The sequence below is a fragment of the Mesoplodon mirus genome, assembly GCF_964341445.2.
Source record: "Mesoplodon mirus genome assembly, chromosome: 15".
Lineage (NCBI taxonomy): Eukaryota > Metazoa > Chordata > Mammalia > Artiodactyla > Ziphiidae > Mesoplodon > Mesoplodon mirus.
In genome coordinates, this window is record NC_138991.1 from 4080524 (window position 1) to 4099976 (window position 19453).

Here is a 19453-nt window from a genome sequence, read left to right on the forward strand (position 1 = left end):
CCTACACTGTTGGTGGGAATGTATAATAAATTAGTGCCACCACTATGGAAAACAGTATGGAGGTTCCTTAAAAAACTAAAAATAGAGCTACCATATGATCCAGTAATCCCACTCTTACGCATACAACTGGACAAATCTATAATTTGAAAAGATACATGCATCCCAATGTTCATAGCAGCACTATTCACAATAGCCAAGACATGGAAAACACCTAAATGTCCATTGACAGATGAATGGATAAAGAAGATGTGGTATATATATATGCACAATGGAATATTACTCAGCCATAAAAAGAATGAAACAATGCCATTTTCAGCAACATTGAATGGACCTAGATATTATCATACTAAGTGAAGTAAGTCAGAAAAAGAAAGACAAATACCATATGATATTACTTATATGTGGAATCTAAAATATGACACAAATGAACTTATCTAGGAAACAGAAACAGACTCACAGACGTAGAGAACAGACTTGTGGTTACCAAGGGGGAGGTGGGGAAGGAATGGATTGGGAGTTTGGGATTAGCAGACACAAACTATTTTATATAGGATAAGTATACAGCAAGGTCCTACTGTATTGCACAGGGGACTATATTCAATATCCCATAATAAACCATAATGGAAAAGAGTATGAAAAAGAATGTATATGTGTATAACTGAATTATTTTGTTGTACAACAGAAATTAACATAACATTGTAAATCAACTATACCTCAATAAAATCAATTTTTAAAAATAAAACATTAAAAATCTTTTTTAACTGTCTTTGGTGGGCTTCCCTGATGACACACTGGTTGAGAGTCTGCCTGCCGATGCAGGGGACGCAGGTTCATGCCCTGGTCCGGGAAGATCCCATATGCCGTGAAGCAGCTGGGCCCGTGAGCCATGGCCGCTGAGCCTGCGCGTCTGGAGCCTGTGCGCTGCAACGGGAGAGGCCTCAACGGTGAGAGGCCCGCGTACGGCAAATAAATGAATGAATGAATGAATGAATGAATGAATGAATGAATAAATAAATAAATAAATAAATAAATTTGAAAAAACAAAAAAACAAAAAACTGTCTTTGGTCATTGTCTTATGTCTTCAGGGAGGTAAAACTGCTCCCTTTTGAGAACCTCTGACTTTAAGGATGCTTTCTTAACCTTTCCTGAGAAAAAGAATCCAGACTTGAGCACATCAAGTCATCAAATGTTTGATGGTTTCTCTCGAGAAACTTAGCTGCAAAATAGTGCCCACCTGGGTTTCTCTGCTACCGTGGGATCCAACAGGCGTTCATCGTCTAAGTGCTAAGGTATGTGGAATTCAGCACATTAGCACAGGTAGCCCCAAATTACCATGCTTACTGATGCTAACTGAAGCTTTCAGGAGAGTAAGAGAAATTATAAGTACAAGACAAGAGACACGTCATCCTGCAACATTCTCTGCTTCATGTGCGAAGAATTGAGGTGGTGGCATGAAACAGAAAAGGAGATAGATCTTAATGTGTAGGATGGTTTCTCTTCTACTGAGGACAACAAAAGAAAAATGTTTATTTGCATTAAACGTTTTGAATTAGGGTAAGATAAACTTTCTAACATTCCCTTTGCTTTCTTAGCCATTGGCAACGTCTGGTAACACGTTGCTTACATATTTGTTTGCCTGGTTGGTTCATGAATTGGCATTCTCTCCCCCAAATAAAAGCTCCACGGATCCTGTATGCCTTTTCCACCCCTATGTTCTCCTGTGCCTGCTATGTACTTAAGCACTCAATAAATATTGGGCGAATGAACGGGATGGAATAGGTAATGGAAAATCATCGCTTAATTCTGAAGTTGGTGAACAGGCACTTGTCTCGATGTCTTTGTTCATCTCTGACAAGGAGGCAGGTCTCCATCAGAAAAGGGGTGTGTCAACTTACTCATCTTAGAATGTTTCTTTCCTCTCCCTGCCTAGTGAGCTATGTCCATTCATTTACTTAGCAAGTGTGCGTTAATACCTGCTCTGAGCCAGGCACTATTCCGAGATGAAGACACCATGGGCCCCGCCTCCAAGGAAGTCTCTCTGGGACTGTTTATGTGGCCATTTCCTACCTCATTGGCCCACTCCACCCAATTCTTTATTTTAACAAGAAGAGGACTTTCAGAGTAGGGTGTGGCTTACCTGCGTGTCTGTGTGTGTGCGAACGCACGTGTGCCCGCATGCGCATAAGGTGGGGTTCTTTAGACCAAACACAAGCCTAGATATCTGGCCTTTCATTACGATGGGGTCAAGGGGCTCTGTCTGAATTTCTGCTGAATTCTGCTGAATTCTACTCTATTTCACACAACATACACATCGAAGACAAACTAGATTGCCACTGAGGCCAGAGACAGGGCTGGGTCCCGTGCCCAGATGCTGCTCATACAAAACCGCCAATTCCCTATAGAAATCCGTTCACGCCTGCATTTATCCAGAAAACAATTTCTCTACTTCTGGGTAGAAATCGCCTGGATGCTCAGTTGTAAAGGGTGTTGAGTTTGCCCCCGGCAGAAGCTGAGGGAGGCTGAAAGCAGACGTCTGTCACAGCTGGAGACAAATGTCCTAGATGTTACCAAGCAATTCCTTCTGCGTTTGCAGCCCAGAGATCAACAGGCTGTCCCCAAGCAAGAGACTGGAGAATTGTTCTCCGTGGCTGTTAGTACAGCCAAATCCATTTGCTTCCAGTTCAAGAGTATGGAAGCGGGTGTTTCATCAGAACTGATGGGAGTACTGGTCGCTCAGCATGAATCCCTAGCTACGCTTTCCTGTGTATCATTCTATAATCATTAACCAACCAACCAACCAATAAAATACCAAAGAAGAAAAAATATATATTGACATTATATGATTGTTCCTTTGAGACTAAAAGAAGTGAGAATCCTTTGACTTGGAATGCTAATTAATCAGCTGTAAAGTTTGACTGAAGACACTTACCTGATAAACCGGCCGCCACCAGTTCTGCTGGACTGGAGAGAGAGCTGAGCTTAACAAAAACTGGAGTAACTTGGTCTTCCCTGGTGGCGCAGTGGTTGAGAGTCCGCCTGCCGATGCAGGGGGACACGGGTTCGTGCCCTGGTCCGGGAAGACCCCACATGCGGCGGAGCAGCTGGGCCCGTGAGCCATGGCCGCTGAGCCTGCGCGTACGGAGCCTGCGCGTCCGGGGCCGGCGCCTACGGAGCCTGCGCGTATGGAGCCTGCGCGTCCGGAGCCTGTGCTCCGCAACGGGAGAGGCCACAACAGTGAGAGGCCCGCATACCACAAAAAAACAAACAAACAAACAACTGGAGTAACTCAAGAACTAACAACACATGTACCTTTTAGATTAGCTCCATGCTTCCCCCGAGTGTGGGGCGTGTGTCGGGTAGTACAAAGATGATATTTAACTGGTACATGGATGACCAATCTTAATACTTTTATTTTAATGCGTATCAGAAGATACACACAACTACCAAATTAAGGCTGAGATTTCACAGATATTATTACTTAGGAAAAGAATAGCTTCTTTAAGACAGATGATTTAAATAAAAGTATTAAGTAAATAATGTACCCACATGTGGACACATATGGCAAAAAGCGGTAAGATGGTTCTCAAATGATGGAAATTTGGAAATAATGGATTAATTTATCACTATTAGAGTTTGATAAGTTAGCAAAAAAGCTATGAAGATCCATCAGTTGGTGTATCTGTTCCTCCCATGTTTCCATTCCCACTTTTTCTCCCAATGCATGGTGTCTTCATTGACTTCACGTGGCTTCAGGAGGTATAGACGTAGAAGAATATTGTGTTGGTATGTAAAATAAGTCGACTTATTCTTGCCAAGAGTACATGATTTATCTTCATAAGGAGGCACTGTTTTGAATTACAGATTTTTTTTCTCTGTTAATGAATAATGTTAATTATCTAAGCAACATCAATTCTAAGGGGAAAACTTTGGGATTATTGCACTGTGGATAGTGCCCTCATGTGGCTTCAAATTTTAGCTACATTTAGGAATTTAAAAACACATTTCTAAGTTATGAACCATAAAATATGGCAGACAAAGACAGAAGAGACACATAGGAAAAGAAAACAGCACAAGAAAATGTGATAATTTGCCATTACCTAATTTTTTCGTTGAGTGGAATGGGATACCAATATGGCGGCCAGGACGCTTGGTCAACTATTTAGGAATAATCAGACATCCAATTTATATAGGATATTTTTTGTGGTAGTTTTGGTTAAAATGTGAACAAATCACACAAGGCATTTTCATTTTCAGTTTTATTTTTATCAAAACAAAATAATTTAACCATATAAAGAAGGAAATACATTTAAACAAACAACCAAAAAGCCAATAGCTTCTTGATTCTGAACAATCAATAGAGTAGTAAGTTCTGAAGCGTTGACTGCATATATAAGGTATTGAGTCATCCTCTAGGGCTTCAACTGACTGAGGCTATTTTCCCTGGCTTCTTTTCTTCCAGTGGTGAAGTAAAATGCTCAATGTTCTATACTTCAGATTGAATTATATGTATCCCCACATAAGTACAAAGCATGAGTGAAAAGCATTGTACAAGGTACAAATCTAGCACTGGATTTTTTGGGTCCTGACACCTATGTTTAATGAGTATCTGAAAGAGAAGGGCAAAAAATTGTGCTTTATATATTGAGAAATGTAGTGTTTCAAAAGCCAAAGAGTCTCCCTCACAAGAATTATGGGAATCACAACTGAAGTGAGAAGAAATACACAAGCCCTGTTTGCTGTGGTTGTAGAAATATGATCACCATAGGGCCAGGCAGACCATTTTCTCCTCACCATATTGAATTATGTCTGGGGATTTGAGCAGTGGTACATCCCAATAACGATGAGTTTCCATAACTATAAAAATCTGCTACACCAGGCAAATTTTGTGCAAAATGCAAATTTCTATGCTGGGGGAAAAATGAATAATGTGATCATTCTAAGTAATGAATGTAAATGCAAGGAAATATGTTTTGGCGTGAGGCTGCAAATTGTTCACCTGTCATGCCAAGAACTGTGGCCACGATGCGTTTTTACAAGGCCACTCTTCCCATCTGAGCTTTAGAGGAGGGATTTTAGGAAAGGGAAGTTTAACTTGCCCTCAGGTACCCATCATGCTATTGACAGGGTTTTGATTCAAATCTAGAAGCACCAATCCCCTGTCTTGTTTTATCTCTTGACAAATGAACCATAGGTTCTTCTGGATTGTGAAGTAAAGGATATTAGCTTCGTCCAGAATCTCAACGGTCATATGCAACAGGAGGCATGAATTGTCTCCATCATGCTTTACAACAAGGAGGATTCAGGTTGTCCATCAAAAAGCACATGACATTAAGAGCCACTTAACAGTATAGGTTGCCAAGGGGGAACGTGAAAGCTCTTTTCTCTATGCATCTTCAACAAGTGAGATCTGGCCAGGTGTAGGTACAGCTGGAGAAAGAAACTTGGCAGTATCTTGAGCATCATGGTTAGTGGCATTTGTATACCTTGCTCTGAGAGAAAAGGAAGGAATTCAAGGTGCCCTTTATCTTAGTCGGTGCCAGCATCCCAGGAGTTATTTTCTGTGGGAGAAGCTGAGACACCATGTGTTAAGACCCTTACCTGAAGGTACAATGAAATTAGCAGTACTGGGGAGAAAGGGGAATCCCTGACCTTTAAACTCTAGTTTGCCCTGTTCTAAAATAAATTTGTTTTCCCTGAACCGTTACACAGCACACACTTGTAGAGTCACTGCAGCAATGATCAATCCATATTACTGAAGTTGTATTTTCAATAACCCAAACTGGGTTCTAGATCGCCGATATTATCTTTAAAATGTATCCGTATAGTTGCATTCCACTTTAAGAAAAACCCTAGGAAAGTTAAGATTTATAAAATCAGAGATTGTTTGTTGCTTTATAAAAGAGTTTTTCATCAAAAAAAATATTTACCTTGGGATGATTTTCAATAGCCAAGTCCCCTTGGGTCATTCAAAATACATTAAAAAATTTTTTTAAACCCACTGAAATACAGCTTTTCACAAATTCATGTTGATATAAAGTAAGATACACTTGTAAAACACTGCCACCAAACTAGCTAAATGACCAGCTGAGACAGGAAATTTTGGTAACCTGCTCACTCTTGTATGAGAGACACGGGGAGTTCAAGATGGAATCAATGTCCCGCCATGTTTGATGGAGGTTGGGATGTGGCAGCCAGCATCCGTGGCTCGTAGAAGGATCAAGTTTCCACCTAACCTGACTATCCTGAGGTCAGTGCTACTGGGAGCAGTGACTTACTGACCTCAGTCCAGTGGTCCAGCCAACAGCTCAGCAGCCGTCCAGGAGAGAAGCATCTGGATGACCAGTACCTCCCAACACAAAGTAGCCAATCCAGCCCACAGACATGTTGTCTTCCACTCACACCGTAGTGTTCTGTTTTTGCTTCTAATGTTTGCATTATGAGCCACCATTTAGAAATGGGTTGATTGCACCCCCAAATCTAGAGCTCTGGAGAAAAAAAAATTAGAAGGAGCTTCCCTGAGCTCACATTCGTCAAAACAATAATTGGCTTTAGTTCCCCACAGCACCCTCCCAGACTCCTGGAGTGCAGGACCCTTTCCCATGGGGACCACCTCCGAACCACTTGCATGAGGATCGGGGCCTGAAGTTGCATTCAGCACATCTTGTCTTACTCTCTTCTTCCCAGTCGGAGAAACAGGTACTGAGAGGGCATGAGTCTTCACCAAGATTCCCCAGCCAGCTCAGGACAAGGTCGCTTTCTCTCCCTCCAGGATTCAGACCATTTTCCTAGACCTCTCTCTCTCATTATAGTGGCACGGACAATCCAACGGGTAGATAATTACATCACTTTTGTCTGGTTTAGAAAGTACACGAAGTGAATGCTTAGCATCCTTTTACCACCCTTATGTTTTTCTTGGCTGGGCTTGAAATCACTTGGCTATGTACGAGTGCATCTGAAATGACCACAGACATATGCTAAGTCACCCGGGGCAGCTGGTCCCACCTTGAAGTTTCTAGAGTTACCCTAAAATTGGAAAATTCACTTGAAGATACATGAAATCGGACCATCCTTCGTCACAGGTAAGGATGTATTAAAGCATCTTGGTTCGTGGGAGATGTTCTGCATTGCTGCCCCGCCTTTGAACTACAAGATGTCATATGAACATCCTTACATCAAAGTGAAGCCAAAAGAGCTCAGCTATAAATTTCAAATTGTACAAAACCATACCAAAAGCAAGTATAAAATTTTATTGGAATGCAGCAGTGTAAATCTCTTCAAGTTTTTCCTCTCCCATTTAAGGAGGAGGAGAAGAGTGCAGTAAATCGGAAGCTTTGCTCACTGCGTTGTCTGACGCAGATCACCCATTTTCTTCTGCACAGGGGCGCACGGGCTTGGAACACTGGCGAATTTTCTCTGTGCTGTTCTGACTTGCACAATACAGAGGCTGATTTAATTTGACAGCAAAGTAACACCAAGCCCCCAAAATAAAATTACTGAGATGTAAAACAGCGTCAAAACTCCAATTAGTTTTGTATCCTTGAAGCTTCTGGAGGAAATCTAAAAGGCTCCTATCACGAGGAGCAGGCATCAATTTAAGCTGCAGAGATTACTAAAATGTAACCCTCTAATTGAAATTGCTCAGAGCACAATATGACAGAAAGAATCAGAGGAAAATAAGTGAATTTTTCCCCCCTCAAAAATGACTCATTACAGAGACTGTTCTATTAACTTTTAACACAACGTTCCTTTTGCAAGAGCTGGAAAAACCAAGGGTTTCAGAGGTCTCCACAGAAGAGGCACCGGGCACAAGAGCTGTACATGCTTGTGTCACGGAATCATACATAAGCATTGACCATTTGTGCAACACTGAAAGATACTTAGTATTTCACCAGATCATGGGCATTTTGAAGTATATTTACAACTTCCATTAAGGAGGCAAATTATTGGGACCAAACTTCAGCTTTTGAATGAATCTGGATTTTGTCTCCAGAATAAACAGAAGTATCTCGATGCCCAATTCACACCCCATCTCTTTTGCAAGCTACCCCAGTTTTCCCAAGTATGCTCACTCCCTTTGAAGCCAACCTCCAGCTCACTAACAGAGGAAACCTGTCCCCTTGACTCTGGGGGGTTCACATTTGTTTGGAAACAAGTCGATCGTGGCTCTCTGGGTCAATGCCATTTTCCCAGATGAGGCAGCGAAGGACCAATGCAGAGGATCCAGCTGGGAGTCAAGCCACAGTCATTGTGTAGGTCAAGACTTCTTAGACCTTGCTTCACTGCCAGCTTTGCCCAGCCTGGTGCCTTGTGAGCAGGGCCTCTTGGGAAGGGTGAAGCTGAGTTTGGGTTTCAGAGTTGGCTGGGGAGATCATAGAAAGACCCCCAAATGGCTTTCCTCTCTGTGGGGCTTCATGAATAGAGTTCAGTTCTCCTGCCCGCTTGATGGCATTTACTGGGAAGCATCATCCGTCTTTGACCGTGGACGCGTCTTCCTCTGGAAGCTTCAGATCTCTATCACCAACCGATCCTCATCATCGCTGCTGGTGTCGCTGAACTCCACACGAGTTTGCTTTCTCATGCCTTCCAAACTCCTCTTCCTGAGGGCTTTCGAAGGGGCTGCAGGGATCTCCGTGGGCTGCCCTGGGCTAGACGGAACCACACCATCCTTTAGAGCGATGAGTCCAGATCCTTGACATTTCCCACTGTCATTTCCCACAGGAGGGCAGGGGACCCGCACTTCTCCACACCCATATTGCCCCCCGGAAGGGAAAAATGTCTTGTGTTTCCCTTCCTCTTGGTGTGAACTAGCTGAACCTGGTCCTGAAGCTGGTATTTCAAGATGAGTTTTTCCAGTGGACCCCAGTGGAACGGAACCTGAAAGTCTCTGCCCAGATGAAGGTTTCCCTGGCAAGAGGGATGGGGACACGCCCTCTGCTATCGTTTTTCTGTGGGGGGAGCTTTGTGTCAGAGTCTCCCTTGCACCCTGGCTGTGGTCTTGTGGTTCCACACTGTGAATTCCCAGGGTTGTGTGACCTGCTCTTTCCCCCAGAGAAGGACAAAAGGCAGCTACAGAGGTAGCAAGGTCATGGCAGAGAGAGGTTCCTTTGGACTCAAAGGAAGAAGGCTCTTGAGCATCTGAGAAAATGCGTGGTGTGGGGTCTGTTGAGACTTGCTCCTGGGGGGGCGGCACGTGAGTCTCAGGCAATCCCACGTCCAGACCTTTGCCACGGGCTGGAAGGCTGTCATTAGCCACTGCCACCAAGGAGTCGGATGGCAGAGATAATCCTGACCTCACAGCTGTATTCTGAGGACGACGATCCCCATGCTCACCGGCAGATGGAGAAATCTCCTGCAGCAATGTGCAAAGGAAAATAAATGGAGGGAAAAAAGGTTAATTGGTACAAAAAAACTTGTGGTCAGAAACATGGTCCTCAATGGGAACAAGGTCTGGAGGTCTTAATGATTCTTTACAGAGCCTGAACTTCAATATAATGTTCTCACCCGTTTTCATTAATAACGAATTGAGGCATTAACTCCAGTAAAGGTCCGTGTTGACACACAATCAGCTACTGAGGCAGCTCTGTATTTGTATCTGGCCTTGTGAAAGCCCGGCCGCTCAATTATCCAACCAGTTCTGAGCATCCGGTTTAAAATCATCGCTGCTCCTGCAGCGGGTGTGCTACTGCCGTGCATGTGAGTTTTTCCAGATTTTAGCGGTTTTTCAAGGTGCGGGGTCTGGACTAGCATTTTCATGTTTCTCAACCCAAGGCCCCCCAGTCTGCCTGGCGTTGATTCCGCATTGCAGTGACCTCCGCAGGTGATAGGCGTCTCTATTCAGGTATGAAATAATAAGGGACTTGGGATTTTTTAATCAACTGTGAGATCATCCCAAGTTCACAGCCCAAGTCACCAGCTGATTGAGCGCCATGTTTGGAGGCATCTGTTTGCCTCACGGGGTTTCTGTGCCAAGAAACCTCTAGGTGGCCCGAGGGAGTTTTGCCACACTGGGCACTAACAAGAAAAAAGAGGCATAAATCTAGAAAAGAGAGAGGTAGACCGCTCAGAACCACAGTTCCCACCTTCGAGGTTGATCTGTCTGTTTCCCTGACCGCTCTTGAACTTGGGTGAGGACAGGAGCTTCCCGAGCTGTGTCTGTTGCCCTCCTTCTTCTCCTCCTTCTCTCCGTCCCCAACACAAAGAGATGATTCTGGGGCAGCACAAGGTGGCTCCCCTGACAGATTTAGACCTAAAATGGGGGGAGAGGAGGCACACGGATATACACCTGAAGTTATAAAGTCAGCCAACAGTCATTTCCTAGGAGTTGATCTGTGTCTTCAGGACCAGCCCCGAACTGATAACCTCATCTCACACGGTGTATCTGGGAAATGGATTTACCGTGAAACAGTTCACATGGTCAAACAAAACGTCTCCACTGCTGATAAGGAAAGAAATGGCAAAACCAATTCCCAAGGCAGAAAAATCCCTTGATTACAGATATTTTAAAAGATATTTCATGTGAATCTTTTTTTCATCAAAGTCATCTTCCTGGCCACATTGGTTAATTTTGGATCGGTTTGAATTCTCTGGCCATTCAACTGAGGGTCGAGAGTAGAAATTTTCCTATCATGTAGGATGCCTTAGTCTCCATCAGAGCGCTGACAGCAGGAGGGAGGTTGGTTTTTGTGTTGCTGTTGTTCTGTGGTGGTGTTTGTGATGTGTGGGGGGAGAGGGGTGACAAAGATATGGCCTTGACAGCATCCCCCAAACAGCATCTCCCTTTCAGGGGAAGAGGTGCCCTTCCCGCGTCCTTCATCATTACTCTCTCCTCCATTTTGTCATTATTGGCCTGGGATACAAGTCAGAAGGACCACAGAGTTTCTGATCTCCTCTCATGATGGGATCAGAAAAACATTCTAGAAGAGCTGTGCCACCAGAGAAAAGCATTCAACCCACTTTTACATCTGCTTTTAGCTTGATTAACGCTACACAAGCACAGAGTTTTTAAAAGTCAAGTATTTCTGCGTATTAAGAGAAACAGCCACACCTGCCCACCCACTCATCTTTTCCCACTTTGGATTCCTTTTGTATTTATCTCCTTCTCTCCTAAGAACAAGCGTGTAGCACCCCTTCTGGATTCCCTGTTTCCGGTTTGGAGGATAGCCTATGACGTCATGAGGGCAGAGGAGGGTTTAGGACGAGCTCCCCCCACAATCCTTATCACCTGCACACCTGGGCACACCCCCCTCCCGTCTGTCCTCTCTACAGTCATACGACTATTATGTCATAATTTTGTTTAGGATATCCAACGTTTACACCACTATGTTCAGGAATACGCTCTTCACCACCAAGCCAGGTAGTGTGCTGTGATTACAATGACTTTCTTGCCAGCACTGTTTTCCCTGGAGTTTATCATTATTTTGTCTTTTTCTTTTGCTTACTTTTTTGTATGGACTTATTCCTAAAAATCATCCTCCCACCTCCTTCCCAGTGGTCTTTTATTTCATTTATTAGGTTCCATTTCATTTCCTTGGAAATCTCTCTCTCAAAGCTTTCTGACCTGCTCCCCGTGGACCACTGCTCCCTTGGCCCGATGGGGGCTGAGCCCCTGTGTCACCCTCATCCTGGCAATTTTCTGCACCTCCTTGGTTCCTGGACACCCACGCTTCTTTTTCCTGGGTTTACTCTCTTTGCATTCTTTCTTAATGCAAAACTTCCAGCAGCTTCATGAGAAAGGGTGAAATAAAATTGTTTAGACTTTAATTGGCTACTTGTCTGGGTATAGCTGTCTGAATTAAAATTCATTTTCCTTCAGAATTGAAGATGTGGCTCCACTGAGCTCTAGTTGTTGAGAAGTCTGGAGCCAACATGATTTATGGTTCCCGATCCTTTGGAGGAAACCTTTTGGTTTCTCTCTCTCTGGAAACTCCTAAACTCTTTTTTATGCCAGTGTTACCATGGTCCTGGGTCTATTTCCATTCATTGTCTGGACACTCAGTGGGCCCTTTCAACCTGAACCACGTCTTTCCATTTTAGAAAAATATGTTATTTCTTTGATATATTTTTTTCCTTGTGTTTTGTCTTTTCTCTTTTCCTAGAACTGCTCTTCGTAGGTTATTGGACATCTTGATCTCATCCTCTATTTTTCTTATCTTTTCTCTCCTATTTTCTAATTCTTTGTCTTTTTCATTTGGGAGAACTCTTTCAACTTTCTATTTCAACTCAGAGGTGTCCGTGTCTGCTATCATGTTTTTAATTTCCAAGAGCCCACTCATTATTATTATTAATTATCATTATTCCTTCTTTATAGCATCCTGTTACTATTTCATGGCTCCAACATCTTCCCTTCTGTCTCAGGCAAGGTTAATAATGATCTGTTGTCATTGTTATTGCTGAAGTTTGCCTCTTCCTATATTGTCTCTCTTTCTTCCAAGTTCCTTTGTTTCTGTATGTTTTTATCTCTCTCTTTCCTACTGAAGGCTTCCCTGAGATACCCGGCAATCTTAATTACCTGCTCATGTTTAGGAAATAGGCACTGAAAAACTGGTTAGAAACACTTTACAAACATAAAGTGTCAATCGTGGACCTCTCTGCAGGGTTATCTGGTTGCCCTGTTGATGTGGGAAGACCTGAAGTAATCCCCGTTAGGTCTTCCACACAGGCTGGTCGGCTTCTGCCCAAGGAGTTCTCTGATCTCCTGCCTGGAAAGTGTAAGGCAGGTGCCAGCATTCTGCAGTCAGAATTGGGATTGAGAGCAGGGGCCTCAATGTGCGGTGCCAACCTTTGGTTAAACCCTCTGTTTTCAGTACAGCCCCCTTGCTCCCCAGCATTTTGTAGAGTCTCCAGAGACTAAGCCCCGAGTATTATTTGGGGGCGAGAGTGAGGGACGTGACCAGGCTCTGAGAAGCAGGGGTGGGGTGCAGATCTGGGGGGGGGGGGATGAATGCTGCTGATTCTTTCAACCAACGCTCCTGTTTTCAGCCCCACCTGGTACCATGGATTTCTGAATGTCTAGGGCTTGACCACCGTTAAACAAGGATTAAGTTCACTTGGGTCTGCTAATCAGTGACCACTTAGCCTCTGCATTCCAGCCCCTACAACTGTGGCGCCATTTCTTCTCCGGTCATCTTGTCCCCTTGGGCCAGGACATTCCAAACACATTCCTTCATTAATGTCTGGGAGGAAAGTGTAGGAAGTGTATGTCCTCCACCTTGAACCCAAAAGAACAGACCTACTTCTTACACCCCCAGGGGTAGGTCACTAGATGATCGAGCACACTAATCTTGAGCAAATCAACTTTAAAAATCCATCAACGTTGCGACAATTTGGGAAAGGAAGCAATGATTTTTCCTTTAATACAAACAATCTTCACTTGAGCACCACGTTACTGAGATCACCTAAAGATGCAGCACAGGGGTCTTTGGTATTTCATTCCTCCACTCAACAGACATGTCCTGGGCTCCTTCAGGGAGGCAGGTACCATGTTCAACCCTGAGGAACTGGAGGACAAGACCAAGGTGCCCTGGCCCTCAGGAGCCTCTGTTCCAACGGGGAAGAGAAACAGAGACAAGTGAGATAATTGAGGTTGTGACAGGGGTCACGAAGGAAATAAACAGGGGGGAACCCCAGAGAGGAACGATGCACAGGAGGCTATGACAAAGATGCAATAAACAGGAGAGGGTAGAGTAATAACAGAAGTGATGATAAACAGGGAATATTATAGAGAGTAACAGTCCCTGAAGGGCAGATTACAGAGAGTAACTGGCTTGCCTAGTTGAGGAAGGCATCTCTGAGAAGGTGACACCTGAAATGAGACCTTCAGGATAAGAAAGAACCAGCCCTCAAAGGCCATTCCAGACAAAGGAGGAACAGAGGCAGGGGCCCTGCAGTGGGATGGAGCTGGGAGGATTAAGGAATCAGTGGAAGGCCGTGGTGGAAAGATAGTGGGGAGCAAGGGGCAAAATGAAGCTGAGGGAGCCACTAAGGGCTCAGATCTTGTAGGGTGCAGGCAGCCCTGGGAAGGGGTTTAGATTTTATTCTTCATTCATTGTGAAGAAACCAGTGTTTCCAGCAAGAGGTCTACATCTTCTAAAGAGGCACTTGGCTACTATATGGAGACTGAAGAAGGAAAGAGGGGAATAGGATGGGAAAACCAGTTACAAGGTTCCCAAAGTAGTCTAGGGGGCCAGGTGAGATGACTTGGCTAGGGCAGTGGAAATAGAAATGGAGAAAATGTACGGATTTGAGATCCATTTGTATTCTCACCTATGAAAAATCACCCAAAGACCACAATGATGAAAAACGTTTCTAGAGCCCCAGAGTTTACCAAGCCCAAGCGCCTCGCTCTAAGTGGATTAAGCTGTGCTCCCACAGTGACAAAACCACCAGGCAATTCATTCAATTCAAAGAAGAAGTAAAACCAATTAGTACAGAGAAAATAATCAGATTGGCCAAGCATCTCCTCAGCAGGTCGTTTGGGTTTTTAAGCTCAACGAAAAGGCCATGCACGCCTTTGACCAATAACTTCTGACTCATCCGAGAAAGCAAGGGAAGAAAATACATTGATTTAATTTGCTTGTGACCTAACAGTCTACAGAGAAAAGTGCGTTATCTTTAATCACTGTGAAAAATGCCCAAATAATGTCACAGAAGTGTGTTAAACGAATTGCGACTCTTGAAGAAGGAAAGCATCCTTGCTAGTAGATGAATGGCCCTTTGCAAAAAGTCAGTAGGGCTCCAGTCAAGTGTTAAAGCACAGAATGGCATCCTCTTTACGTTTCGGCATCACTCTGTGAATCACTTTGTACATCTTCAGAAATTATGGATTCCACCGTCCTACCGCAATCTTTGCGAATTCGACCGCTCTCACGCTATTACCAGAATCTTACTATAGAACCCCTCTCTCGTCACAGCTCTGTGTGCTGTTCTGCCCCCCACCCCGATTAAAGGCTGCGTTTTTAATAATTTCCCTCAGAAATAATTGCCAAACCACGTGGAGAGAGGAAGAGACTGCTTAGTATCGTAGCAAATTTAAATTTAGCCATCTTGAAAAGGCGACAGGAAACTGTAAAATAATTAGAAGGAAAATGGAGTGAAGAAACAACACGACGAAACTTACAGCTTAACTGGTGACATCTTTAATGTCAAGCCTCCTGCAGGCTGTCTCATTGCAAGGCCTTGTTAAAATGCTAATAGACATATTACTCAAATATCATCTGAAAATGTAAGTAATTTGATGCCTTTTCATTAGTTGCCCCAATATACCCCAAACCTCCATGAATTTGGAGTCCAAAGACACTGAATTATAAGGAAGGGGTAAAAATGAGTCTATCACGTTGGCCTCATTAAGTAAGCTATAAGCATCAACACAATCCCAGGGGTAATCTCCCAGACTACTAATTTATCTGAGATGAAATTGTTTACAAGCACCCCTGTCATTGAAGGATGCAAAATGTGCTAGCAATTAAAATTTGCAATTACTTAAGGAAAGCGGGGCAGAACTCTAAGAGGAATCACTATGTGGGCAGTTATTTGCTCATATTCCAAATACTAGTTGAGCCCCTTTGAGTCCATATTTTTTGAGTCCCTTTATGAGCCCATATGATTGAGCCTAAATATTTATTGAGCACTGAGCACAGTCAATGCTCTGTGCCAGGAACTGTGCTGAACACAGGCAATTTATTCAGTGACAGAGGCAGATACCCTCACAGAAATGACAGTCTAATGGGGGGAGAAATTCAGCCAGCAAACAATTATACCAAAAAAAAAAAAAATCACTTACAAATAACAAATGCTAGAGAGGGAGAAAAGGGAACCCTCCTACACTGTTAGTGGGAACGTAAATTGGTGCAGCCACTATGGAGAACAATATGGAGGTTCCTCAGAAAACTAAAAATAGAGCTACCATGTGACCCAGCAATCCCACTCCTGGACATATATCCAGACAAAATTCTAATTCAGAAAGATACGTGCACCCCTATGTTCATAGCAGCACTATTCACAATAGCCAAGGCATGGAAACAACCTAAATGTCCATCAACAGACGAGTGGATAAAGAAGACGCGGTACACATGCACAATGGAATACTACTCAGCCATGAAAAAGAATGAAATAATGACTTTTGCAGCAATATGGATGGACCTAGAGACTATCATACTAAGTGAAGTAAGTCAGACAAAGACAAACATCATATATCACTTATATGTGGAATCTAAAATATGACAAATGAACTTGTCTACAAAACAGAAACAGACACACAGACACAGAGGACAGACTTGTGGTTGCCAAAGGGAAGGGAGGGTTGGAGGAGGGATGGACTGGGAGGCTGGGGTTTAGCAGATGCAAACTATTATATATAGGATGGATAAACAACAAGGTCCTACTGTATCACATGGGGAACTATATTCAATATCCTATAATAAACCATAATGGAAAAGAATATGAAAAAAATAAGAAAAGTCCAATTGGAAAAAAAAAAATCACCGAACATATGTAGCAAATGCTAGGAAGGGAAAAGCAGAGGGTGCAATGAGATGGTACAATGGGGCCCTGACCCCACCTGTATCCATGGAAATGAGTAAAACCATGCATACTGTAAAACTGTTCCCACAGGCCACCTGTTTGGGGCTTGTTTTCTCTCTACCGAGTCTGAATCATTCATTTGAGTAATTATTCAACCAATATTTTTTAAGGCTCTATGGCACACCAGATATCGGACTAAAATTTTTTGCAAGTAAATTCATTTGTTTCTGCAATCCTATTACAATTTTTGTTTATAAGGCCTCTGAAGAAGAAAAAAAATACGGCTGAAAATGATGGAGGGAAGAAGCTTTATCCTTCTCAGGCAAGGGCTGGGGACAGTCATTCCAATCAGAAAACGATCAGAAGTGGGTGGACTGTAGGAGGTGGGGAGCGGCCACCCACTTGAGTCCCACAGGCAGAGAGCGACTTGAGAGGGAGCCAGGAAAATATATTTATCGAGAACAGCATCGGATATTTCTGTGCTACCCTAATGCAGTCTTCGGAAAGTTCGCCTCTAAGTAATCACAAATGAATCTTTTATTTCAGAAACCACTTTCCTTCGTGGTTCTCATCTCTTTTCTATTCCTTTGATGAAAGGCAATCAGGACAAGAACTCTTCCCGCACAGAAATTCTTCACCTAGACTATGTTTAGTGCAAAGTGGTGTTTAAAATCTTGCTTTAAGTTAAAAATTGTATCCTGTCCAGACAACAAGAGAGTGACTTTAAAATACAGAGTGAAAATAGGATGATGAAATCACGTCAGGAAACGAGATGATCAAAGAAATGCCATTTGAAACGTTAAATGCCAAGACAGAACGCAGTAGCCCATCTAGTCTATGTATCGTTATTTTAAAAGTTTCCTATGGTTAAATGAAAATTGTCTACGAGGGTCCCTTCCTGGGGACCTAATTGATACACTCACAAAAGCTTCTCCTCTTGCCTCGAGATTTACACCTTGGAAGGAAGGAGAAATTACTCTGTTTCAGCAATTCCGGAGCTCTGTGACTTAACTAATAGCTTTAGGGAAAGAATTAATACTTCTCTATTAATTCTAATGAGAAAAGATGTAGGAAAGTCATTTGCTCCTGTCAGAGAAGGAGAGAGAAGGCAAAGGGGGAGAAAAGCCCTGGAGAGACCCCTCCCCAGCCTTCCTGATTCTTCCTGATGCTCAGGAACATTCTGAGGAGAACTCTTGTGAGAACAGAAGGGGAGAAGGGTGCTTGCCTGAGGCCCTAAATCACAAAAAGAAACCATTGCAGAAAACCCAAGGGAACAAAGGCAATGTCTCCCTTTCTTCCAGGGACTTATTCAAGCCTCTTCATCCAGTATTTAGAAACTGTACCTTTTATGTGTGTGTAATTAGGTAAAGCTTTTACTTGAGAAACCACCTGGAATCACGGCCGTGTCTACACTTCTGTTCCGGAGATGAAAGGAAAGTGTTTTGATCACTTTCTCCTCTCAGATATTTTCTCCCAATTCGGTGAATGGGGCTGGTTTGAAATATTTCCGTGACTTTAAAGCTTGGTTGTGTACAGAATTCAACAATATTCCTTCAGAAAGCGAGACAGAGGCCTACAGGATAGAGAGAAATAATGAAAGTGGCTCAGGAACACTCTTGGAAAAGTTGATCTCAACATCTACCGAAGAAAATGGGATTTGTGGGTCTGTTTGAGCCAGTGGTTTTCAGCCGGAGGTGATGTCCGGGGACTTTCCTGGACGTGTGGTACACAGGATGGACCCACGGCCCACCCTGGATGGACCCACAGCCCACCCTGGATGGACCCAGCTGCGAAGGTCAATAGGGCCACGGCTGGGAAACCCTGGTTGAAACCAAGAATCACAAACTCAAAAGCTACAGGGCCAGACCAATAACAGAAACAAGGGCTTCTGCCTGGGGTGAGGGCTGTGGATGGAGAGGGAGGACAGGTCCAGCCTCCAAGGGCAAGGCTGCCCCTCAGCTCCCACCCACCAAGACCACCGAGGACCAAGCATCCAGTTCGCCAGAACTATCCATTTTCGAAGAGAAACCAGAAATCTGAGTTCCATGATTCCCTTTCAAACACTGATAACGCGTTAATTTTCCAACAACAGCGCCGTGCTAGCCAACACATCCGTGGCCTGAGTGCTGCCAGGAGAGGCCAGCGTGAGACCCTTTGTCCATGAAGAGGTTCAAGGGCGCCCACGTTGAAGGCAAGGCTTTCGTCTCCACGCAGGCTCTGGTCCTTTGCAGAAGCAGAGTTTCTTTTCAAAACGACTGTTAAAAAGATATTTACGGGAGAGTAACCCGGTTTTCGAAAAGTAATTTAGTAGTATCTTATAAAATGAAATTTATAATTATAAAACACGCATTGATCCAGCAACTGCTCTTTGCGAAATGGAGCAAGAATATTTACTGCAGCAATAGCTGTGGTAGGAAAACCAACAGGAACATCCATCAATACAGGAAGAGTTGAATAAATAAATATGGTACAGCTCTACTGTGGGATTTTGTGCCATTATTAAAATGATCTATCTATCCATCTGTAATATATGCCTAGAGTTATATACAAGATATATTAAGAAAAAAGAGTTGTCGATGACTATGTACTATGACCATGGTACGATCTACCTGTGTAAACAACAAAATGAAGTGTCCATCATGTACGTGATGGCACATCAGCCCAACCTTGGCAACCTCGGGGGGCCATGAGGCTGGGGATTGTCAAGCTTTCCTTGCATATGTCAATGTTGCTTTTTTTGTTGCAACAAGTATGGGATTGCTTTATTCGTCTGAAAGAAAAATCAGAGGCAAATAATGACACTGGCTCTAAAATTCAGACTGAAAGTCATGAAGAAAAAGCCCCAGAGTGTGCAAGGCAAGTCATTTCAATCAGAACACACATCTGACAGAGGGAGATGGACCCTCACCCCCTCATACCTAGAGTTCAGTTTCT

At 43.5% G+C, this 19453-nt stretch overlaps 1 protein-coding gene across 1 annotated transcript in view; it reads right to left on the reverse strand.

The window, feature by feature from the left end:
- Nucleotides 1-8504: 8504 nt before the first annotated feature.
- The window catches only part of ZNF831 (zinc finger protein 831), a gene marked incomplete at its 3' end in the record, with an annotated part of 96901 nt that continues 85952 nt past the window's right edge, over nucleotides 8505-19453 (reverse strand). The window contains exons 5-6 of the mRNA XM_082644731.1: nucleotides 10081-10247; nucleotides 8505-9350 (exon numbers count right to left, since the gene is read on the reverse strand). Coding sequence (XP_082500857.1) covers nucleotides 8505-9350; nucleotides 10081-10247 — 1013 coding nt within the window. The remainder of the gene's footprint in view (nucleotides 9351-10080; nucleotides 10248-19453) is intronic.